At 40.4% G+C, this 25,590-nt stretch overlaps 1 protein-coding gene across 3 annotated transcripts; it reads left to right on the top strand.

Moving 5' to 3' along the window:
- Window positions 1-296: 296 nt before the first annotated feature.
- Window positions 297-25,550, top strand: LOC117723036 (carboxylesterase 1E-like). Of its 3 annotated transcripts, none has more exons than XM_034522399.2 (14): window positions 298-507; window positions 3,690-3,894; window positions 6,148-6,295; window positions 8,524-8,657; window positions 11,789-11,942; window positions 13,830-13,934; window positions 14,599-14,703; window positions 15,856-15,894; window positions 18,611-18,751; window positions 19,998-20,078; window positions 20,340-20,487; window positions 23,943-24,074; window positions 24,944-25,016; window positions 25,195-25,550. In XM_034522399.2, exons 1-14 carry the CDS (start codon window positions 456-458, stop codon window positions 25,364-25,366), a joined length of 1,689 nt encoding a protein of 562 aa, XP_034378290.2. In that variant the 5' UTR covers window positions 298-455; the 3' UTR covers window positions 25,367-25,550. The 3 variants fall into 3 exon arrangements, with proteins under 3 accessions (XP_076771740.1, XP_034378290.2, XP_034378289.2); XM_034522398.2 differs by having other exon boundaries at window positions 300-507; window positions 3,687-3,894; XM_076915625.1 differs by lacking the exon at window positions 18,611-18,751 and having other exon boundaries at window positions 297-507; window positions 3,687-3,894.
- Window positions 25,551-25,590: the final 40 nt, after the last annotated feature.

Here is a 25,590-nt window from a genome sequence, read left to right as displayed (position 1 = left end):
GATTTCACCAATTCCTAATTTATCACAAGGATTCCCCAATCAAGGCTTCATCACTCTGTCTAAAAGTGTCTGTCAGTCTTTGGGAGGCTCACAGAGCACAGAGGTGAGAATGTGTGGCAGAGAAAAATTTGTGAAGAAAAAGTGTTGGATTAGTTTCCAGTTGTCTGTAATCTGAGATTTGAGTCATGGCTGTTCAAATAAAAGAGGGCAAAATGTGGGCGTGTGAACCAAGTTAAGCCAGGTAAAATCTGTGAGGAGATGTAGCTTAGGGATCCCACGGAAAGCCTGGGGAACTTCTTAGAAGAGGGAGGGATTTCTGTCATCATGGGTTTTATAATTGTGCTTAGTGGGCAAGATAACTGGGTGGGTCCTCAGCAAAGAGGTGGGACCAGTATTATTCTCCTTTATTAGAGATCAGAATTGAAGACTCCACTCTACTGCAAATCTGTTTTTCCATGATGTGCCTCTACACTTTGATTCTGCTGTCCCTGTCAGCCATGGCATTGGGTGAGTTCTTTCCAAGAGAAGTCAAAATACTTGCTCTAGGCAGAGGTAGACAGAGATGTGTGGAGAACAAAGGCAAGATAGATCTAATTCTACAAGGCTTTCACTCTTTTGACCTTGGTAATTTCCCAGGGACTGGACATTCTGGATCAGGAGAGGATAACTGAGACCCAGCACTGCAGGATGGTGCAGAAGGCAAGGAGACAACCCAATGCCTCACACAGAGCAGCAAGGACATCTCGGTTTTCTTCCTTTACTGGACTGTAGGGAGGAGTTAATGGGTTTTTGTTTCTAGAGTGCATAGGCATAGGGTGGTCGTTGCTTGAGAGGAAGCATAACCAAGAAAGTGTAAATAGGAATTGACTTCAAATGGAGTGGGTTAAAAGAAGATTTGAGATATGGTCAGGTCAACACATCAGGATCTAATGACCATTTGAAAGGCATTTATTATTAGAGTTTCCTAAGGTAAGGGATACAGAACTAGGGGAGAGGCAAAGAAGAAGCACCAGGCTCAGTAAGGAGACACAAGAGTAGAGAGTCTTAGGAAATTGCCCTTTAGGATCTATTCTGAGCAAAGAGGTGAGGCAGCATATGTAGATATAGGATTTGTGTGAGTTGCAAGGGAATCCAGGTAACATTGTCTACTTTGACTGTATGGTGTAAGGTTCTAGGTGATAACAGCAGAGAAAGTGGTCCATGCTATGAGAAGAAAGTGGTTAGGGTGCTGACACAGACCTGATGGATCTTAAGAATGGTGGTTCCTACAGGGAAATGGGGTCTTATAAGTCACGGCATCAGGCACAAAGATTAAGTTCATGGTTAACATATAGTATAATATTGAGTCTCAACATATAATCTTTCCCTTTCATCAGCTGGGAAATTAGGCTCACAAGAACACGTACCCTCCCCAAGGTTTTCTGGAAATTCATGTTCTGGTCTACCTCTGGCTCATGAATCCAGAGCAAGTACACAGCCATCAGGGACCTGACATCCTCATCCTTTCTTGAGTCTGTATTTCTTGTATATATAGGAAAGGAATTGCCTAGAACTGAGTGTAAACAACTATAAGGGATATGGAGAACATATCCCTGCTTGCTGCCCTGGCAACACTACCCCATTTCCATTCTTTGGAGATTCATTCTTCCAAATATCTTTGGTCCATCTGTTAAATGTGCATATTAACAGTCACCTAGCAAGACTTTGGGAAGTATTAAAAGCACTGGAATATGAATCTGGCAAACCTGATTTGTCCAATATTTGAGCATTCCATATAATGTAACTGGTATCAACTGTTGGTAGCATTCTTGTCTCCCTTCCTCATTATATAAAGTAAACACACTTAACTCTGGCTGCTAATGGAGGAAAGTTCATTACTTAACTAATACATCCCATACCTAAGTGATTTGTAACTAGACACTCAACAATCTTGTTAATTCCTCCTCTTGTACAGCCCAGGCTTCCATGGTGCATGTCTTCCTGACTTCACTCTTACACTATTCTCACTCTAATCTGTAGTCATGCCTGGTTTTTATCTTTGGCTGTCTGTTCATTTTCACCTCCTGTCTCAAGAGTTTCCAATATTAATGGATCTTTTCTCTATAAAACTCATCTCAGACTTGAATGAGGTTAGTCCTGATAATCTGATCACCTTAAAAACACACATTATCAGCTGGGCAGTGGTGGCACACACCTTTAATCCCAGCACTTGGATGGCAGAGGCAGGTGGATTTCTGAGTTCAAGGCCGGCCTGAGTGAATTCCAGGACAACCAGGGCTATACAGAGAAACCTGTCTCGAAAACAACAAACAAACAAACAAACAAACAAACAAACAAAACGAAACACACATTATCAGTTAAAGGTCATTAAATCAAAACTTTATAAATCTGATATCAAATGTACATCTCTACAAAAATCTTCATTTGGTTTCAGTTACAATAATTAGAACAGAAAAAAAGACAACCAAAATGTACAAATTATAGAGTTGGCTATTGAAACCCTATGTCATAAATACTATTTTATAAGGTAATTTACTGTGAAGACTCTCTAGGGCCACAGACTATTTTTCTATGTGATAAATCTGGAATTTTCTTTTGGGTACATACTTTTAAGGAGTTTTTCACCCGCATCATCTGTGTCTAAACGGAAACAATGTGAAGACAAGAGGAACCATGTCTTATGAGCAATACTCTGACAACATGACTATTAACCAAACAATGAAACATCAGGATTGCGATGGGGAAGTATATGAATGTTCTTCTACCTCTTGAAGAAGGACCATGTCAGTCCCCTCAGATCCCAAAGCAGGTAGAAGGAAGACAGACACGGAAGCTTCAAGAAGATGAGGAAAGATTGCCTGCTTTGCAAGAATGGAGTCAATGGTTCAGACCGAGCTTGACATCCAGTCTTTTTACATTTAGTTGACATCACAGGAGTCACCAGGATATTTTAGAAGATCATTGTGTTCTTGGGACCAAAACTGTTCCTGTTGCATACTACTTCATGGCACGAAAGCTAATGTCCCCCTCATCCCTGACTTGTACCTGCTCATCCTAGATTATCTTACCCTTCCTGTGCAGTTTCTCTGCCAGAAGTCATATGCCGCCCTTCCTTCTCAGTCATGCCCTGTGTTGTCTTGTCTTACTTTTATTTATTCTTGTGTAGTTATTTCCCAGCCTTTCATCTCTTTTAACTTACATCAAGTGCCAGTTCTACCCTAGTAGCACCAATCAGAAGGCCTCCCTCTTTCTTCCAACTCCCATGACATCATCCTGGTTCTCCTAAGAGGATACACCTCTTTCATCTCAGCATTTGGCCGACCACTCTGATAGAAGGAATAACTTCTTGTTTGCTCTCTCACCCAGTGTGTGTATCTCTGTCCAGGATCTTATTGGATAAGAGTTTCTGAAGCCTTCTAAGAGGCAAACAAAGGTCCTGTATATTTCAGTCTATTCTCTTTTTACAATGACTTTTGGCCAGATGCTTTGGTAGCTCCAATTTCAGATTACTTTTTCATTAGGTGCTCTGAGATAAGGGCACTTTCTTTCTTATGTCAGAAGCAAATGAGTCCTATAAAAATTCAAGTGACTTATTCCATGCCATATCTTAAAAGTGTCCAAATCCACTTAGAAAACAGGTCTGACCTTTCCCTTCTGATGAATTTATGTGTCCTGTCTTTATCCAGCAGGGCATCCATCCTCACCACCTGTGGTGGACACCACTCAAGGCAAAGTCCAGGGGAAGTATATCAGCATAAAAGGATTTGAACAGCCTGTGGCCGTCTTCCTGGGAGTCCCTTTTGCCAAGCCCCCTCTTGGATCCCTGAGGTTTGCTCCACCACAGCCTGCAGAACCCTGGAGCTTCGTGAAGAACACCACCTCCTACCCTCCTATGTAAGCCACTGGGATGGTTTGGGACCTCTTTCTGTGAGGAAATTTGTATCTGAGCAATACAGAAAGGAATTTAAACAATTCTCTGACCTACTATACATTGTTCTGGAGTCGCCAAGAAACATTTCAGAACCATTATAATTTTCTAGAGACCTCTGTTCAGCACTCATCATTGAACATCTGTTGTGAGCCAGGCATGCTCTAATATAAAGATACATTAAAAAAAACAAACTAAGACTCCTAGAATCATTGAGCTGTGTCTTAGTATGAGGGAGAAGCAAAAGAAAGCACAGACATTAACAAATAAATGTGGTATGTTAGATTATGATGCATAAGGAAGAGAGATATTTCTGTGCTATCTAAATGCTTTCTCTTCTTGGCTCAGAATTGATAGGGAAATGGAGTAGGGAAAACCTTTCTCAGATATGTCTAGATGCCCACACACAACCTGAACAATGGTGTGTGTGCCTCAATCATCCTCATCAAAAAAAGAGATCAATGGTTCCATATGGCTTTCTGGCCTCCCCCCAGAGCACTCAAGATACTCAGAGATGTCAGTTCAGATGTTATTTCTCCTAAGTAAGGATGTCTGAGGATACCCAAGATTCTACCTCTGGCTGTCTTCTTTCCTTTTGTAAATAAAAAAAATTAATGCTTTGATCTCAAATGTAATACACGAGTGCTAAAGACAGGTTAGGAAACACACAGAAGCAACACTAAGCAAACAAAAACTATATGCAATATCCCTATGCCAAGAGAACTGTTATTATAGCATTGACCTTATTTTCCAGTTGTTGACCTGTTTGTTGTCTGTTTCCTAAAAAAATGGTTCATATATTTGGATGGCATATGTGGCCACCTTGCTCACTGGTGCTGGCAACAACACACTGTCACTAACTGTCATCTGACATCTGATAGCAGCCCCAAATTCAACACTGAACTAAAATTTATCTACTTACTCTCTAATGTGTTGCCATTAAGTTGTTTTTGATGTTCTTGACAGTATAAATAACACCATGATCAACACCTTGTGGTTATTAATTGCACATACTGATGACTTCCAAGAAAACACATTTCTGAAGAATGAATAAGAGCTTTTTGTTGAGTGTCTCTCCATAAAGATCCACATCTACCTGCTTCTTCCATGGATGTATGAAGCCATTCATTTATAAGCATCTGCCAGTACCTGGACTTATTTAAAGAATATTTTGTGGGCACTGGAGAGATGGTTCAGCAATTAAGATCACTTGCTAACTTTTCAGAGACCAGAATTTATTCCCCATCACCCACATTGGGCGGTTCATAATTGGCTATAACTCCAGCTCCAGAGCATGCAATGCTGTCTTCTGGGCTCTGTGGGCACCCCTACCCAAATGTATATACTCCCACACTGATACGTACATACATATACACATACACACACACATACACACACCTATATATATATTTAAAAATTAGTAATTTGTGACTTTTGAGTAAACAAGATATATATATATATATATATATATGTATATATATAATATTTGGATATATATATATCAATAACAAATATATATATATATATATATATATATATATATATATATATATATGAATTGCTATTTCTTTTTTGTTTGTTTGTTTGTTTTGTTTTTCGAGACAGGGTTTCTCTGTATAGCCCTGGCTGTCCTGGAACTCACTCTGTAGACCAGGCTGGCCTCGAACTCAGAAATCCACCTGCCTCCACCTCCCAAGTGCTGGGATTAAAGGCGTGTGCCACCACTTCCCGGCTATGAATTGCTATTTCTTTGAATGAAAATATAATAAATAGAACAACAATAAATATAATTTAATATTAAATGGTAGTGAAGTTAAAATTTCCCTTTTTTGATATTTGAATTATTACTTATATGAGTATTATATCCCTTGCTTTCATTGACATAAGACTGCCCCCAGATAATAGAAATATAGACATACCTTTTCTAGCTTCACTTGGAAACTTCATCCTGGCATTTAGAGCTTTGCTGTTTCTTTTTTTTTTTTGGAAAAGGGAAGGTACCAAGCTTATCTCCATCTTCAGGATGAAGAGACTGATACAGTCCTAGGATTCCCACTAGTATATTTTAGATACCCTCTTACTGATTGCACTTACATCATCCAGTCCAGTTAAAGCAGCTTCATTCACAGGGGCAAGCCTCCAAGTACAATGCTGGGCTTAAGGTGACATTTCAAGCTTTGGTTTACATGAGCATCTGATGTTTTCTTTCTCCTTCTAAGGTGCTCCCAAGATGCAGTGGTCGGGCAGATGGTCAATGACCTTATAACAAACAGCAAGGAGAAAATTCATCTCCAGTTTTCTGAAGACTGTCTCTACCTGAATGTTTACACTCCTGTTGACTTGATGAAGAATACCAATAGGCTGCCAGTAAGTGAGGGGCCCACTAATGTTCCAGTATCCAGATCTCTGTGCAACCAGAAGGCAACAAAGGCATCTGGGCACAGGGCTCCATAGGGGCACCATGGTCACCATGGTCAGACTGATATAAGAGTTCATCCCACCAAAGGTTTCTCTGTTTCACTCTTCCCCAAAGACATCAGACTTGCTGCCTGCCTAGAACTGCATCTTGTTTTCTCCATAATTTCTTATGTTACTAAAAAAAATTACTTTCAGGTATTATATTAGAATCTGATCTCAGAGCAGGTAAGACACAACTTACAGTAAAGTTGGTAGTAGAAGCAATCTTAGAGAAAAATGAATAGCCCAAGCCTTTCTGTATAGTTAAGAAAACTGAGGCTCACGTAGGGAAGAGGACACACAGAAGGGGTGACAGGACAAGAGCTTAGGTCTTCACACCTGTGCTCTTAGGCAGGGGCTGGCAAGGGAGATGTGGGCCGCCTTTTTCCTCACATTACTTAAGATAATTTTCACTGCTGGGGGAAACTCTCATGGTCCTGTGATGGCAGTGTGGAGGGAAGAGTCTGGAGCAATTTCATAAACACTTTTCATGTCCTTTGCTGCCTACCTGTGACTGTATTGCATGTAACTCTTTCCCCTCCCTGGTTGCCTTTGGCACATGCTGGTGGCCTAATGAGTCAGCATTTCCCACAGAAATGAGGAGGCCAGGGTAGGGCAGTCTGCCAGCTACAGGGCAGAGTCCTGGGGACAAGCTACTGTAAAAGAGATGATTCTTGAAGTTGAAACAGGGTGTGAGTACCCACCCAGTCTCTCAGAATCTTCTAGGATAGGACTCAGAAGTGCAGGAAGAGGCTGTGATCTTGAGAACAGTATTTGCTCCTAAACATGCCTAGTTTGCCCAAGGAAATGAGAACAAGCCTCATTCCAGCTCATTCATTTGTCTCTACTATGAACTCAGTGTGTCTATGCAGTCAGACTCTTGACAGTGGAAATAGGAACATGAAATATTACAGAAAACCTTGCCTTTCAGGTGCTTGTCATGTGATCTGTACACATGCATGCTCACACACATCATAATATCTTGAACATGTAATTGCCCACCCACTGTTGAACTCAGTCCTTACTCAAGGTGAGCTTGATTTAGTCCTTCCATGTATGGAATCAGTCCTATAGGAGGAGAAATAGAAACTCTGGGAACATGGGAGTAGGTCACCCCACGAGCAATGCACACAGGGCTTCAACCTCAAGGTCTGGGTTTGAATCCGTGCTCTTCATTTCACTTGCTGTGACCATGTCTACCTGCTCAGCTTCTCATCCTCAAATAGGGTTTTTCAATGTAAACACTCAGCGATGACTGTGTAGCCAGTCCTGGCTCAGTAGGCAGAACAGCAGCAGCAGTGAACCAAAGAGAAGGGAGTTGTATTCTTCCTCTTCCTTAGTGCCTTAAAGTTGTAGGGGTTCTAATTCATGTCTAGCACCAGGTTATTGAGTTGTGGCCATGAGCGGCTGGGAGCTACATTGTAGATAATCATTTCAAATTGCTCAGCACAGTCTTGCTGAATAGTTCGTGTTATTTTTTTTTTATTAGCAACGTTATATGAACGTACAAAATATTTAACGTCATACATTATAGCTTTATCTCCTCTCCGTTCTATGACATGTGAGCTTATTAAATCCAAGAGTCATCAAGAACTATTGTATGCCCCTTCGGCCTCCAGTGGACTCACAGTCCTTGGTGTGTTCTAGGCATTCAGGTACTTATGGAACTGAAGACTTCCTGGAGGATGTATATGTGAAATTAGTAGGATGGGGAGGACATGAAACAGAGAGAACATTGGGAAGGGGTCCCGTTGAGGATGTGTGGAGCTTGAGACAATCATCATTCAGGCACATTAGTATTATCAGAGCTGAGAGTAAAATTTGAATACTGCCCCTTGCTGATTTTTAGACATCAGAATGGTGTGCTGTTTGAGAGGACATGACATCCCTTTGTTTCCCATGGTAATGCCCTTCCTTTGGAAAGGCGTGAATAGACACTGAACAGGGAGGGGGTCTATAGGAAAAGTGGAAAATGATGACTGTGATCACCCCCTGAGCCTAGTTAGGAAAGGTGTGGACAGAGACTGCCTTCGAGTGGTGATTTCCCCCAGTCAGGGTATGGCTAAGAGAGCCAAGCCAGAGGACATATGAGCTTTTTCTACTTCCTATGACAGGATGGTTCTTTTCTTGCTGTCCAGGTGATGGTGTGGATCCATGGAGGTGGACTGGTAGTAGGCGGAGCATCTACCTATGATGGACGGGCCCTCTCAGCACATGAAAATGTGGTAGTGGTGACCATTCAGTATCGCCTGGGCATCTGGGGATTCTTCAGGTAGGAATTTTTGGCCTTCCAGTTTCCCTTATTAGACCTGCATTGGTCTTTTCTAAATGGCCAGCATACCTGAAACTGGTTGATGGTAAAGAAGATAGATTTATTTAGTTCATAATGCTGATGGCCCGAAGCTTAAGACTGGGCCATTTCATCAGAGCTGAGTGGTGAAAAGCTCTACCTTAGAATGCATTAGTGGAGGAAATGAAATTTAATCTGTGAGCTAAAGAGGAAAGCACATGAGAAGACAAAAAACTGCAGAGAAGGGAGGGGCAGGTTAATCTCTTGGCAGCTTTTAATTGCTATGTTAAACATCATAACCAAAAGCAGCTTGGGAAAAAAAAGGGCTTTTTGGAGTACACATCCTAGTCATAGTTGATCACTGAGGGAAGTTAGGGCAGGAATTTAAGGAAAGAACTAAAGAGACCTTGTAAAACTGCTCCTTACTGGCTTGCTTTCAAGGCACACTCCTCTTGCTTTTCATATATCAGAGGACCACCCACAATAAACGTAATTCTTCTAGGTGGGGTTTCTCTTGTCCCAGAATAATGACAGGACATTACTATGCCTGTTCTAGCCTGTTTCAGCTTCCAAATAAATTAAACACAGACCTTATATTTTTATTAACAAGCTGCCAGCACTGAGCTGGGCAGGTTCTGGGCTATTGTAACATGACTAGGCTGCCGACTACCCAACCACATGCCCCATTACTTGCCATCTGGTCTTGTCCTGGCTTGCTCTGGTTCATGTGTGTCCTCATAGCTGCTCTCTCATTATGACCTCATGGTAAAACTTCCAGGTTCATCATCTTCTTTCTGTCCCTCTCTAACTTCTTTTTTCTTTGGACTCTCCTCCCCAAGATTAGAATTGGAAGTCCTGTCCTATTCTCTTTTCCTGACCAGCTATTGGTTGATCAGCACTTTATTAACCAATCAGAGGTGATGGCAAACAGTCTTTATACCTCATTGATATAGGAGATGTTCCAATAATCATGACATTAACAATGCCCAGACTACAACCAGATCTCTGGGCACATCAATCAGCATCTGAATATATTGTGCACAAAACCATCCCCAAACAGTAGGCTGGGATCATCCCCCTCCACCAGACATTAATCAAGACAATGCCTCCATGGTCTTGCCTATGGGCCAATCAGATGGAGGTCATTTGTCAATCGTGGTTCCCTTTTCTCAGATGACTCTAGTTTGCATCAAGTTGGCAAAAAAAAAAACAACAACAAAAAAAACAAACAAACAAAAAAACAAACCTATAAGCACAGGCACCATCTCACTGCCTCAGGAAGAAGTAACCCCACCTCTCTGAGTACACGGATCACCAAAAGATTCCAGTGTGCCCAATGACCTAACTACCTTCCACTGGGCCTGACCTTCCACATATTCTATCACTGCACAATTCTGTTACATTAGGGACCAAGGGCCCAGCACATGAACCCTTATCTCATCAGTCATGGCCAAACCATCAAAAAAGCATTAATGCTGTCATTCTTCATTCTTTGCTAAGTTTCTTCACAAGGTTCCCAGTTCTTTCTTTCTTGAATCCCACTTCATTCTCCAGCCACACCCATCCACTTCCTTCACAGCTTCCTTTCAGGATGTGTACTCCAGCCACCGAAATGATGCTTACGTTGTGAGACTCCCTCTTCATCTTGCTGCCTGTTAAGTGCACGTCCCATTTTTACCTGCACGACTCAGATCACCTCATTCCTCTGTGGCAGGCACGGTACCAGCGTGTGGCAGGCGGGTGTCTAACTGACCACACCACCAGGCTGTTCTCAAGGCCAGTCATGGCCTCTATCTGTCCTCATTCCACGCTCATGTAGCTCATCTGCACCAGCCACAGACAATTAGTCTGTGAGATGGACCCATTTCTGGCTTTGGCCACTTCCTTTTCTCTCTAGTTGTTGCTTCTCAGCCCTTCCACTCTCTTCCTTCAGGCTATATGGAATATATGTTAGTATATATAACATAATATATAATATGATAATATATAGAATATAATTATTAAATATAATAATATATAATATAATTATATGCAACAATATATAATATTATATATATGTTATAATATATGTTATATATCCCTCTTTTCTAATTTCAAGAGTGATCCCAGAAGTACTTAACAGAGTTCCCTGTTTGTAGTCTTCACCTCCCCTTTGAACCCCAGGCACTCCTCTTTAGCTAACACCTTGTCAAAATTATTCCTCACAGCAGAGACCTTAGGTGTTTCCCATAAGGTCCTCTGCATAGCTACTGGAAGCTCCAACTTCCTGGGTGCTCCGGACAAAGGCCTTGCAAGTTACCGAACTCTTTTTCTCCTGCTCCCACATGCAACATGCAGTCTCTTCTACTAATCAGAACTCCAAGTCTCTGGCCTATTATTATAACTGATTATATTTTATAAACCTGTAAATTCACTATGAGAGTGTTCCACAGAGGGGTCTGAATGCTCTGAGAGACAACTGAGTTATGTTAGACCTCTGCACAATGTTATTTGCAACAATACAGAAACCCTATCCAGGGCTCCTGGTCTCTGGCCTACCTGCATTTCACAGCCAACACCCTCATACTCTTGTTCACACAGCCTTGGCATTTTTGCACATGATGCTTCTCCTAACCCAAAGTTCACTCATTAGATACCAATAAGGCCTAGACTCATTTTATTTAGGTCTATACTAAATGCCACTGTCTCATTAAGGCCTTCACTGGCCTTGAGAAATGAATACTCATGACCTCATGACTTTGCTTTTTGCTTTTGTCTTTTTCTTTCTGACTTTTTTTTTTTTTTTTTTTTTTTTTTTTTTTTTTTTTTTAGTGGCATGATGTACCCTCCGAATCTGTTGGTTTGTGGTCTGCAGTGTAAAATGAATGTAGTTGGAGTTTGTCTCTTTGTTTCCCAGAAGTACAATCAGATGGATGATAGATACTTAGTACATAGTTGCTAAAAGAAATATTCAGAGCCCAACAAAGATCAATGTAGGAATGAGAGGTAGGGGAAGTCCTCTGTGTCAGGCATCAGAGCATAGCATAATTCTGGAAGTTTCACTGAGGAACCCTAGTCAATCGAAATCCTGGGAGCTTTGATTTTCTATTTACCTCCCCTTTATTTTCTTTCAGCACAGGGGATGAACACAGCAGGGGGAACTGGGGTCACTTGGACCAGGTGGCTGCACTGCATTGGATCCAGGACAACATTGCCAATTTTGGGGGCGACCCAAGCTCTGTGACCATCTTTGGAGAGTCAGCAGGAGGTGAAAGTGTCTCTGTTCTTGTAAGTGTTTCTGAAAATCCATGCTTAGAATTCGGTGAGTTTACCCACGGAATCTCTTGAAGACCAGCCATCTCCAAGGGCCACAGGCATCTTTATTTTCAGTGCAGGAGTTCAGGAATCTACTCAGTATGCACTAGATGGTGAGGGGCTAAGGACCAAACTTACACTTTGGTGTCCAGAAATTTCAGTGTCCAACTTTGTGTTCTAGAGCCACAAGCATTTCAGTTGCAGGAACTGACAATCCTAGTCTTCTCAATTGGTTGATCCTCCCCCGTTCTTTCTAATCGTTTAGCATTAAGACTTGGCACTTATTTTGGAAGTAGAATTGAGTAGAAACCACAAAAGAGGAAGAAGTAGCTTCTAAACTCCAAGACAGATCTATATGCTATGACTCAAGTGCTGAAAGCCAGCAGGGAACTCTGAAGTGGTCCCGTGACTTGTCAATACCCAAGAGGGAGGGCACCTGACTCTGGAGCACAGGGATGGGTTTTTCTTGGAAGGTAGGTGAGAAGAGAAATGTGTGGAAGGGAGATGGGCAAGACCTGGTAGGAAATGAGGGACACAGATGCTTGAAGTTTTAAATGTGTTGCTGATGTAGGGAGTGGAACTTAAGGAAATTCTAAGGAAAGCTACAGAAAGTTTTGGGGGCAGTAAAGACCCTACTAACTGATAACTCACAGAGTGAAGGTGTCCATTTCTAGTCAGTCAGTCTGTCTGTCTGTCTGTCTTCCTACTCTCTCAACCAATCCACAAATCTACCAACCTATGCATCTATGATCTATCTGCATCTAAGAACCAATAAATCTATATATCTAACTATGTCACCTATGTATAGTATCTATCTGTAAATCTACCATCTCTCCATTGGTCTATGCATCTATTTATGATCCATCAATCCTTCCTCATCATCTGTTGTCTCTATCGTTCTTATCATGTCTCTATTTTCTGACTCTATATAATCTAATTACATTCATTTCCTACAGTTCCTGAATAATGTAAGGTGATGTAAATATCTCCCCAAAACATTACTCACTTACATAACATTGTGGTCTATAATTGCTCACTTTTCCACACTAAAATGAGAAATTGCTTATTTACCTGATATCCTAATATAAGGATATTGTTTTCATTACAAAATGTCCTATGTTAATCAAATATCTTTCTGTCCCTCTGGTCACTTCACATCCCCCTCCCTTTTATTTCCTGCCTGCCCCTCTCTTTTTCATTTTGCTGTTAGTTGTCCCATAAGCTATATCCTCAGCCCTTTCTATCAGGGCCCCCTTTCTTAGGATGAGGTCTGTGTAATAGAAATTCTATGGCAGAATTTGTGGCTAGCTGTTGCTAAAACTGTCTTCCAGGTAGTTTTGATTATCATGATGGCCCTGGCCATGTATGTTCTGATTTGCTTCTTAGTGTATGCTCTGGTCCACTACACTGAGGTTTTGTGTGGAAATCTAAGATCCAAGAAAAGGCTCAGAAGCAGGCAAGGAAAAATGAGGTGGGTTCATTTCCACAGAGCATTGCAGTCTCTAGGTGAATGTGTAGGCAGGAGAGAAGATAGAAGCAGCTTTAAATTGCAACAAGCAAAGACAAAGAAGACATGAATTTGAGAGAGTCAGATAGATGGATGGACAGATAGACAGACACACACAGAGAGAGGGAGAGAGAGAGAGAGAGAGAGAGAGAGAGAGAGAGAGAGAGAGAGAGAGAGAGAGAGAAACATAAGGGGGAGTGGTACATAGGAATGGTTGGAAGGAGGATTGGGAAGGGGGAAATTATGTAATTACAATTTATGTAATTATTCTAACTATGTAATTACAATTATATAATTATTACAAAAGGGGCATGTATGTGTAAATTCTTTCCTCCACTTCTCTCTCCTGCTAGACATTGTCTCCTCTGGCCAAGAACCTCTTCCATAGAGCCATTTCGCAGAGTGGTGTGGTCTTCACTTCTGGTTTGTTTATGGAGAATGCCAGTTCAGTGACTGAAGTAAGTTCCACCCTGGATGACTTCTGTGTCCTTCCCTCTGATTTCCTGGGGCCTGGTGGGATGGGGGAGGAAGCTTTCTGCTTAATGTGATTCAACTCAAGGGATTCTTGAAATAAGACTCATTGAATGGGAGGGGCTTTTCAGAGTTCATGCTAGCTGTACTCTGAAGGTATCTGACCTATCTTCCTATAGATCACATTAAGAATCCTTGCAGTTCTGCAGAGGTTATGTGTGGAGACTGTATATCCTTGGAAGCACACTGCCTGCATTAGTTCCTGTACAGTGGGCACTGGAAACTGAAGCCAAATGGCCAGGAAGTGAGAGCGTGGATCTGAGCTAGACAGTGGGATCATGGATTCTTGCTCTTCACTTGTCTGTACCTGGCTTCTCTTGAGATAATGTATTTTAATATTTTACTCATTTTTAAAGTTAAAAGGGAACAGGATGAGATAGTAAGTGATACATTGATATATAGCATCACAATTATAATTAGTAACAGAAGCAACAATTCATGGGCCCCAGAAACCACATCTTCTGGTTTAGAGTGTTTTCAGGAAACCCTTTCTGTCTTCAGAAATGGTGCTCAGAGCAGGACCCCTGTCTGTATCGGTGGAAGGTACTGACATTGCTCTTGACATAGGTAGTTGCCTGTTATCTCTTGCAGCAAATTGCTGTTGTTGCTGGCTGTAAAACCACCACATCTGCCATCGTTGTTCACTGCCTGCGCCAGAAGTCGGAGGAGGAGCTCTTAGAGGTCGCACAGAAAATGGTGGGTGTGTAGTCTAGTGAACTTCCTCTACAGGCTTGCACACAAGCTGCCATCTGACTCTAAAGTGTCCAAGGCTAGTCTTTGTATTTATTTATTTATTTATTTATTTATTTATTTGCTGGTTTGTTTGTTTGTTTACTTTTATTTTCACTTACTGGAAGCAGTATCAGTCATTGATGCCAACAGAAAGTTTTGTATTTATTTATTTATTTATTTATTTATTTATTTATTTTCCTTATCTTCCCTCCCCTGAGACTCTCCCCTTATTTTCTCTCATATTCATGGTCTTTCTGTAATTGTTGGTGTGTGTGTACATGTGCGTGTGTGTTCTGGAATGGCTGTCATCGGAGACACAATTTTCTCTTGTGAGAGTGTACTTTTTTCCCCCCTGAAGCACTGAGCAGGAAAAGGGATAAGCTGAAACAGAATCCTCAAAAGTAAATAATGTCTTAGTATATGGCTGGGTCTGTCTGCTCTGGAGATGTTATTGAGACTCTATTCCTGAACTCTTTGTTTTTGGCTTCCCATTGAAACATGCGTGTCTTCCGGAAAGAGAAAAATTAACAACACTCTACATGTACATCGTATCTGCTTAGAAACTGTCTAGCACCAACACTTGAACAATCATTTTGGTTTAAACTTTGTTGGACTGAAACAGTTATGTACTCATTTTGAACTGTCAGCTGCATTCAGGGATACAGTAACTCAGCTCACATTCAGATGCCTGAATTTATGAAGTGAAAGTAAAGAATTGGGAAAGGAATAGAAGGCTCATTCTACCCTGCTAGTTTATCCCACACCCAGCTAAACCTCTACTTCATGCTGCTGCATCCTCTTCACCTTTTTTTTCCAGAAAATTGGGGCATTGTTGCCAAGGGGGATCACTTATTGGGATGGTTGAGGGAAGATTCGGGTACAGGCAAGCAGACATTTTACCCAGAGCTCCAATGACCCTGACTCTGGGTTCCAGGATCTGTTGACTTCCTGCTGCCGTGCCCCCCTCATCTTGCTTCACCTTGTAACATACAGAAAGCACAGAATGTAGGATTCTCTTATGTCAACCACAGAGGAACTAGGAGCACAGCCCAAGTTCCAATGATCAGACATTATATCAGGAAGGTTGACCACCATAATCTGCCTTTGTTTCCACAGAACTTTTTTAAGCTTGATGTACAAGGAGGTACCAAAAAGGTAAGGATATTTTAAGATTTTCAACCTTGGAGTGATAAATTTTAATTAACTACAGTTAGTAGAATTCTCATTGGTGGAAACAATGAGACGCTGTCTTGTGTATGCTGTTTGAGGTGCAGAGCAGAAATTCACTTGATAGTTAACACAACCAAGGAGAACAGAGGTATGGTTGTCTCTACTCTCCTGACTGCCAGGTCAGTGAACAAATCAGGAATTCTCTATTTATTTCTCATTTGCATTTCTTGCTCAAAAATTGACCCTGTGAAAAGAGACAACACTAGAACTTTTCACTATCAGAAGACTGAGATTAATCACTAAGAGCCTCAGGAGCCATTTTTGAGTACCAAAACCCTCTCAGAGGGAAAGGGGACTCAGGAGGCTTTTAGAGAGGAGCCTGTGGTGTCAATCCTGAGAATATCACAGAGTATCTTATATCATGGAAGCTTCAACAGGGCCTCCCTATCTCACTCCTTCTCCTAGCAGTGACCAGGGTCTGGAGAAATTAGTTATGCAGCATCGTACACTTTTGTCCCTTTCATTCTGTGGCAGGATATGATTTTGTGCTGGGAAAATAGACAAGATATCTGTCCATCTTGGAGAATTTCATCCTGGAGGATGAGGGTGAAATAGAAAAAAATATTGAACTATATTTTGGGTCTTGGTCATGGCTCAGATAAAAGATAAATTGGAATATGGGGACAGAATTGGCCAGTGGTTACATGTAGACAAGGTCCAGAGGATGGCTTCAAGAGCTGAGGTCATCTGAGCCAAACTCTGGAAGAAAGAAACACTCTGTCATGACACCTGGAGGAAGAAAAAGGTAAAGGGGCCTGTTGCAGGAGAAAGTGTGTGGAGGAGTGATAAGGAGAAGAGTAGGCTTGAGTTTGGGGAGGAACAGAGACTCAAAGGGAAATGGTCACTGGGAGGTTTGGGTTGTGGTGTAGTGTAAACGGGGAGGTGTCCAGAGTACTCTGTATGGACCAATGACATGGTGAGTTTGAAAGTGTTTTTTTCAACTATATGGAAGGGACAGAGGAGATGCAAAGACAAACTTGGAGGTCTCTCAGAGGAGGCAACATAGGCGAAGATCATGGCAAATTCTATAAATGTCAGAGAAGTAGGATGGTAAAGGAATAGCTGAGAGGAATTACTGTTGGATGCTTTATAAACTGTAAAAAGAGAGAGGGAGGAAGGTTGCTCCTGACTCCGTAACTCAAGCACTTGGCATCACACCATTGCCTTCAGCACCCTCAAAGTGGACAGTGCCAATGACTATGGTTCTAATAGACGGTGAAGTTAATGCTATCAAAGGTGTGCTACCCAACTTGGTCCTTGACGTTTCTTTCTTGAATTTACTATCTCTTTCTCACACCACCATTTCCTGTCATGGCTTGTAGCAGTATGAGGCGTAACCTGAGGAACACAAGATAGACCATGTAAAATGTAAAAGCCTGAAAAAACTTACAGGGAAAATATTCTTGCTTTCTCTATAATTCAACTTTCTGTTACTATCATAAATACTCTAGATAAGCAACTGGTTAAGGAGCAGAGTTTGTTTTGGTGGGCTGTTTTGAGGCTTCTTTCCATGGTCAGTTGGCCTTGCATCTTTGTGACAGAAGTAGGAAGGGGGAAAGGATGGGATTCCAAGGTCAGCTTCAAGTTCACACTCCTAATAACCTTAACTTTTATACTTGACTCTATTTCCTAAAGACCCCACCTCCCACAAGCAGCACCACCTGGAGAGCAAGACTACAACACATGGGCCTTTAGAAGATATTTAAGATACAAATAATAGCGCCTCCATTAAGTTAGATATTTGGAGTACAAGAAAGTCAGAGGTGTGCCAGATGTACAATGTGCCCTACTGTGTAAACACCTTTCTAAGCCCACTCTAAAATGTTCCTCTACTCATGGCTCAGATAATTCTGGAATTAAACCTACATACAGCCAGAATTATTAAAATAGCCTCCAAAGGTGGGGGATGATATTTGCCTATCTGAGGGTAAGGCCTTTCTGGGGAGTGGTCTTGTGGTACCTACAGTGTGTGATAAAACTTGGGAAAAAGTAAGGAGCCATCTAAACTTGTGGATTCACATGTTTAAAATTCACATAAGGGTGGCAACTCAAAAATCATCATAGCATGGAGCATGATTGTGAAGCTGAAGAAACATAGCATTATGTGGCCCAGAGAGGGAGGAATAGCAAGTCCTATAGATTTTTATATCCACTAATTCTTTTTTGTAAACTTATGTGCCATTAAATAGGAGCTCACACATAGCATGTGAACGTTGGCATTATTATGGTAAGAGACTCAGAGTAAATGCATTATGTATTTCCCCTGAAGCAGTGACTTGGGATTCACTAATTCAACACTCACTACAACCTTACAAACCTAACTGTAAGAAATAGTGAGGACTAATTCTAGGTAATGTGCTAAAACTGAAATTTATGGTACATGTTTAATTTGAGTTCAGGATCTCCCTACCCCTTCTTTGGTACCATTACTTTGCTACAGACAGATGCTCTTAATCAGATCTTTGTGACTCTAGGCATTTAGCTTCCTTATAATGACCCTTGTTTCTGTGGTCACTGTGAACATAGCCATGAAGGTCAATGTTCTAGTCACAGTCATGGGGTCTATGTTTGAGCTGCCCACCTAGACAAGCATAGCAGGAGATGTGGATAATTTCTGACACTGGGCTGCTCTGTTTCCCAGAACTATCCTTTCATGCCCACTGTGCTTGATGGAGAGGTGCTGTCAAAGGCACCAGAAAAGATCCTGGCTGAGAAGAACTTCAACACAGTGTCCTACATCGTGGGAATCAACAAACAAGAGTTTGGTTGGATTCTGCCAACGGTGATCATAAACAGAACTGTTAGACAGATGACCTTCCCCCTCTACCAATCATTCATCCAGCCTGTGCACTCATGAGTTCTTTGTTCAAGCCATGCTTGGTATCTAGGACAGCTGTCCCTATTAGTATGAGTGATTCTTTGATAGAAACATTCTTGGACACCACGTATCTCCATTGAAATGGAGGCCTGGGAATGTGTTTCCCTTGCTTTTTCCTTAATGAATCTTGGAATTCCCAAGGCTGGTTGTACTGTAGAGATAACAATTGTGTAGATGAAATAACCAAATAAATTAAAAAAGGAGTTAAGAATTCAGGAGCATCAGGCTGGGGCACACAAAGATCCACTTGTGCTTGGCCTCTTAAGTCTCAAGGGTGCTTTCATTGCCTCAGGGCCAGTGTTCAGAAAAGTGCTATAACTGAGTTCACATTTATTTCTAATAGGCAAGAAGAAGTTTTCTTCTTTAAAGATTATAGATATCACTTAGAGTGGTTAAAACAGAAATGTAGGAGGTAGACATAGAAAAAGCCCTAAATGGTTATACAGCAAGGCAGGTTTGACTCAGGGATACAGTGGCAGGGAGGGAAAGACCAAACATGACCTGAACTCAAGTCTCTGACAACAATGGTGGGTTGATGGTATATAATTGCTGCTTTCTATAGTGACTTACGTAAGAGAAGCGTCAGGGGCAAGTCTTCCCATCAGTGGATTTCCCCTGGAGAACATGTAGTTTTGTTCGAAAGCATTGGGCTCTATTAGGCAGGCATAGAAGGGTTTTGTGGTGCCTTAAGTTGCTGAAAAAATGCTGAATCCAGGACTCTGAGAGTAGAGACTTGGATGGTGTCAGTGCATGCAGAGAGTTTTGTGGCTCTTACTGGAGGATTTCAGATATCATCAAAGAACCTGGCCATAATGGTTGTAAGGGTAACTTTCTTAACTCAGCAGAGTTTGTAAAAACTCAGTTTGTTCCTCTATCTTTAAGCTCTCTGCTTCTACTATACCTTTGTCTAAATAAATGTTCTTCCACTGCTCAGAGGAACAGTATTGCCCTAGCCTGATAAATAGGTACCCAGATGCCTATATTTATTTTCTTGAATTTATATATAGATTTTTATCAAACTCATGGGAGAGTCATATCTACTGCTGAGCAACTAGAGCCTATATCCCACAGTGGGTAGGATGGCGTTCCTGGTTGTCTATTCCTGTTAATACCTGAGGACTCACAAATACTTAACTCTTTTTAAAAACAGATAATGGAATTTCCACCAACTGATGTAAAACTGGACAAGAAGGTGGTCTCACTGCTCCTGAGGAAGGTGGCTTATTTCTTTGTAAGCATCTTGTGATTTTCTGGTAATTGGCTGAGGGGTTGGCCCAGATTATAGAGCATTTCAATTTCAGAAAAGACTGACACTGTGGATCTGTATATTTTTTCCAACTTTCTGATTCTATCACCTCAGGAAGGATTTATATGGGACCCAGAAATCTCACAATTAACCAAACCTCGATTGGCTAGAAAAACAAACAAACAAACAAACAAACAAACAAACCACTGCTGAGTTGGAGGTGGTCACTTTCTTAATCCATTTCAGAACATACCAGAGGATGGAATTCCAGTTCTCATTGAGAAATATTCAAGAGGCACAGATGATCCCCTCAAAAACAGAGTCTTGCTCCTACAATTGATTGGGGATGTAATGTTTGGTGTACCATCTGTGATCATGTCTCGTGGACATAGAGGTGAGTCCAACATGTTGGATGGCAGCTAAAGACCTACCAACTCTGATCTCTAAATATTTCACCTCCTAGGATAGACAGATGAAAGAGTTTTGTGGTAAAGGCCTTGGAGTTTTGGTTCAGGAAGGGCTCTGTTCTGCTCAGTTCTTGTAAGTAGTGGACTCCAATGGCAGAATGTAAATGTGAGCAGTTAATTGATGAGTTGATCCCAGGAAAGGTCACCGATGGAGATGAGGAGTGGACAGGATGGAGATGGAGGCCAAACAATGATGCACACTGCTAAGCACATGCCCTCTGTGCATTTGATGCTGGGGCACTCTGAGAGTAATCAGATGATAGGTCTTACTTAGGGTTATTCTATCTGAGCAATGGGGGAGATACTCACCTACCACTGCTCACTCGTCATTGGTGTGCTTTGATCTGCTGCACACATGGAAAAAATAGTTTATAGTGACCAGGGAAAACCTTGAGGCAAAAGGTCTCCTAGTGTTACCAGTAATGGACATAGAAGTCAGGTCTTTGCCCAGACAAAATGACTAACATAAACATGATGAGGGAAGAGAGACTTATTTGGGTCAAGGTTTCAGTGTGTGATGAGTAGACTCTACTGTTATGTCCTTGAGGTTGAGGTGAGACTCAATATCATTTTGTGGAGCATAGTGGAGCATGAGTGTTCATTTCATGGCACACAAGAAGTAAAGAGAAAGAAAGATTCAGGATGTGGTCAGTCAAGCTATATTTCCAAGGACTTGCCCCTAGTGACACATTTATGTTTAATATGTGGAAATGCTGTTTGACGTTTGTTTGCTGATTTCTTTCCTCTGCTTTAATTTCACCCCATTTACTTATTATTTGTAAATACTTTGGGAGTCTATAGGGTTTCTACTGTAGAAACGTGCTGTCCATGAACAGTGTTGCACACACAGCTTTTCAATTTGGATGCTTTCTTTTTTTTTTTTTTTTTTTCATCAATGGTTGAATTAGACTTCCAGCCCCGTGCTGAATCAGAGGCATGTGCAAGATAATCTTTATCTTGTTTCAAGTTTTAGAGAAAAATTCTTTTCTTGTTGTAGACAATGTTGGCACTGGGAGTCTTATATATTGCCTTATTATGTTAAAATAAACTCCATCTCTCTCTTATTTGGTTAACATTTTATTATGAAAGTTGAATTTTATCAATTTTTTTTGCATGTAACAAGGTGAATGTTTTTGTCCCTCTGCCCCTTTGTCTATCTGTAACATGATATAGCACAGTTCCCATGTATGTTAAACTGGTATGTATCATAAGTGTAAGTCCTGTTTGACCATAGTAAATTATCATTCCAATATGTTGCTAAACTGGTTTGTTGGTATTCTGTCAAGTATTTTACCATCTATGTTTATTAAGGACCTTGGTATAATCTTCTTTTCTTGTAGTGTCTTGTCTTATTTTTAAATCTGTTTTATTATGTCTTCCTGGGAATGAAACTGGCAATGTTCTGTTGATTTTTTGAATAAATTTGGTGAGAATTTGAGATATTTGGTTCTCCATTCTTTAAATATTTGTAACTATCCTTTGGGGGAAGTCATCACTTTTCTTCAATGGAAAACTTTATTCACTATCCCAAGTTCATTTATCATTAATCTCCAGATTGTCTGTTTCTCCTTAGTTCAGCTTTAGTAGTCTTTATTGAACTAATAGCTCACCTGCTTCTTCCTGGTGACCCAACCTATGTTCTTACAGTTATTTGCAATAATATCTCATGATTCGTTGAGTTCTCATGGCATCTGGTGTAAGGTCTCTTTCATTTATGATTTTCTCTATTTTATTCTCCTCTGACGTTTTTGGGTGGCGGGGGGCATGAATCTAGTTAAACTTTGCCAATATTTTTTATCCTAATAAATACAAACCAAAACTTTTAAACCCCATACTCTCACAAATCTGTTTCTCTCTGTCCATGCCTTTCTGGTTATTTAACTCAGTACCCCAGACATTCTGGGTGAGCATTCTGCCATTAACACGTAATCTTTGTCTGACCTTCATTTGCTCCCTTCTCTAGCGTTAGGCTTAGTTTGTTCTAGTTCCTGTACTCACACCACACACTTCATGTCTTTTATGTCAGAACTCATATCATTTTGTAAGGACAATTTATTTCAGCCATAGATTATTTGTTTTAACTATTATTGTTAGTGCTATTTTTATCTTTTAATGTTAGGACTTGGAATCCACTTGCCGCACGCATGATTGTTACAGCTCTAGAGTATCCCAGATTCTATTTAAAGCTTTGACATTTGTGCCAACAGGTTTCATGTTGCTCATTAATATCTTTTTACATCACCTTAAAAAACTTTACTAATTTCTATAAGACATGTCTATAGATGCTTAATTCCCACATGTATCTCTTTGTTTATTTCTCCATTATGAATGACATCCTTACATACTATGGTATTTCTGAGACATGAAAGACTGATTATTCCTTCTCTGCATATATTTAAATTTTAATAACTTCTACCAAAGAGATCCCTGCAAAACCATGTTTGTTACCACACCGTTGACAGAAAAGAAGTAGAACTAGCCTAGATATTCAAAAATGGATAAATGGGGTAAATAAAATGTGGTATATCCACAATGAAAGTTTATGAAGAAAACATAGTTAAGATATTTTCAAGAAAATAGGTGAAACAGAAAATCAGGTTAAGTAAAATAAAGTTGACATAGGAGACAAATATGGTGTATATTGCCCCCATATGTGGGAACCTAGATTTAAATTTTTATGTATGTGTGCATGTGGGGAGAAACTAGATAAAAATAAAAACAAGGATAAAAGAGAAGGTGTTAAGGGAGAGGAAATAAGGAAGAGGATGATATTATACATGTGTCCTAAAAGTAGAATAAAGGGTATTGTCAGAAGGAAGAGGATAAGCAAGGAGGTAGAATGGATATGAAGTTGGGCAGTGGGGGAAAGAAATGAATCAAACACAATATGTATACATAGGAGTGAACATAGCAATGAAACCCATTACTCTTATGTTAACTTAAAACAATTAAGTAGCTAATTAACTTTAAAATGTAACATTATTAAGTATTTAAACAATTATAAAAAACACTTTCAGGCAAGCACTTGGATTTGCCTAGCACTCCTGGAAATGAGTGAGCAAAACATGGGAATGCTCAAAGCCAGTCTGAATGGAAGACACTCAGGAGACTGTGGATTTTCTTGTGCACAAGTGCATTGCCATCAACACCTGTCTGGTTTGGTTTGGGGTGCATTTTCTTTATTAACTTTTATGTCCATGAATGTCTGACTCACATTCTACCTCCACTTGCCCTTGTTAAGCAGCTGCAAGCTCATACAGGTGATTCACTGAAAGAGTTCTGCTTTGCTGATGACCAGAGGTTCCTTCACAGGTAGAGACCTTTATACCATCCAAGTACATACCTAATAACATGAAATGTATATGAATCCATGTCTTCCCAGATGCTGGAGCCCCAACCTACATGTATGAATTTCAGTATAGCCCAAGCTTCTCATCAGAATTAAAACCTGAGACAGTGATTGGAGACCATGGAGATGAAATCTTTTCTGTCTTTGGTGCCCCAATTTTAAGAGGTAATGGTGTTTTGAACCCTGTGTTCTTGTGATTCCAGTCGGAAGTGGCCTTGAGAACATTTCTCCTCTCTTAATTTTCATTCCCCAACTCACAGTAACAGGAATGAGCTAAACTGTCAAGTGCCCACCCTTTCTCCCACTCCAGCATACACGAGGAAAGGTATATATATACACAGAGACAGCGAGTCATACTTTGCATCAGGATGTTGTTCACTAATATAACTCAGAGAAACGAGTCACTGAAGTTCCCTCACTTGAATACACAAATGCTACTGTTTGATTTCCCATTTAAAATGACATTAGAGTGTGAATTAGGATAAGGTCAAGCTGTTGCTGACTATGGGTCAGATGTCATGTGCATGAATCTGTCTATATGCATACTTACTTATCTAAAAGTTATGTTTTACTTATATTATAGTTAATAATATAATATTTAAAGAAATTCTTTCATAAACCTCTTTAATACCTGAACTCTCAGCAGTTCATGTGATTTGGCCCACTTCAATGGCTGCTGAGGATGCACCTTGGGCATCTACACCAATTAGATGTGTTTTAGGATTCTTTTTTCTCTAATTATATATTATTAAATGATATATGATATGTAATGATATTTAATGATTATCATATATGATAATAGATAACAAATATATAACATATAACATGTAACATATAGCAAATATATAATATATAAAATATAATATAAGATATATGATAAATATATAATATATATTGTATATACATATAGACATATACGTATATATAACAGCAACTCAAAATGCATTTCATATATATAGGTGTATATATATTAATATATATTATATGTTATACACTATATGTTACATGTTATATTTTTATCTTATTTCCCATAGAGGGTGCCTCAGAAGAGGAAATTAACCTCAGCAAGATGATGATGAAATTCTGGGCCAACTTTGCTCGAAATGGGTGAGTCTAGTACAAAGACCTTGGGCAAGATGGAACTCCTGGGAAGGGGTAGATTTTAAAATTTAAGTGATCAAATCCCACCTGTGGTCACAGTGTTCTGACAATGGTGCTTCTGTATTCCTTGTTGTGCAGAAGTGACACAGAAACTTTAAGACATTCTGTTTTATTCTGTTCCCAGGAATCCCAATGGTCAGGGGCTACCCCAGTGGCCAGAGTATGACCAGAAGGAAGGGTATCTGCAGATTGGAGCCACCACCCAGCAAGCCCAGAGACTGAAAGGGGAGGAAGTGGCTTTCTGGACTGAGCTTAGGACCAAGAAACCACCACAGACAGAACACACTGAGCTATGACTGGGGAGCTCTGCCAGCCTCAGGAGACCAACAGAGTCAAGACGAGGATACTTCACAGAAGATGTTTCTTGGTCAAAGATAACTTTTTGAGAAGATGGAGAATTTTGTCATAGTGATGGGCAGAGGCAAAGGAGATGAATTATTGTTTCTCAGTTTGGACAATAAATGTTATTTTTTAGATCAACTCAGCATCTTTGTCTCCACCTACCTTAGACTGAAAAAGA

This window comes from Arvicanthis niloticus, chromosome 18 (assembly GCF_011762505.2).
Source record: "Arvicanthis niloticus isolate mArvNil1 chromosome 18, mArvNil1.pat.X, whole genome shotgun sequence".
Taxonomy (NCBI): domain Eukaryota; kingdom Metazoa; phylum Chordata; class Mammalia; order Rodentia; family Muridae; genus Arvicanthis; species Arvicanthis niloticus.
Note: the sequence above shows the minus strand (reverse complement) of the source record. Positions and strands in the feature narration are given on the sequence as shown.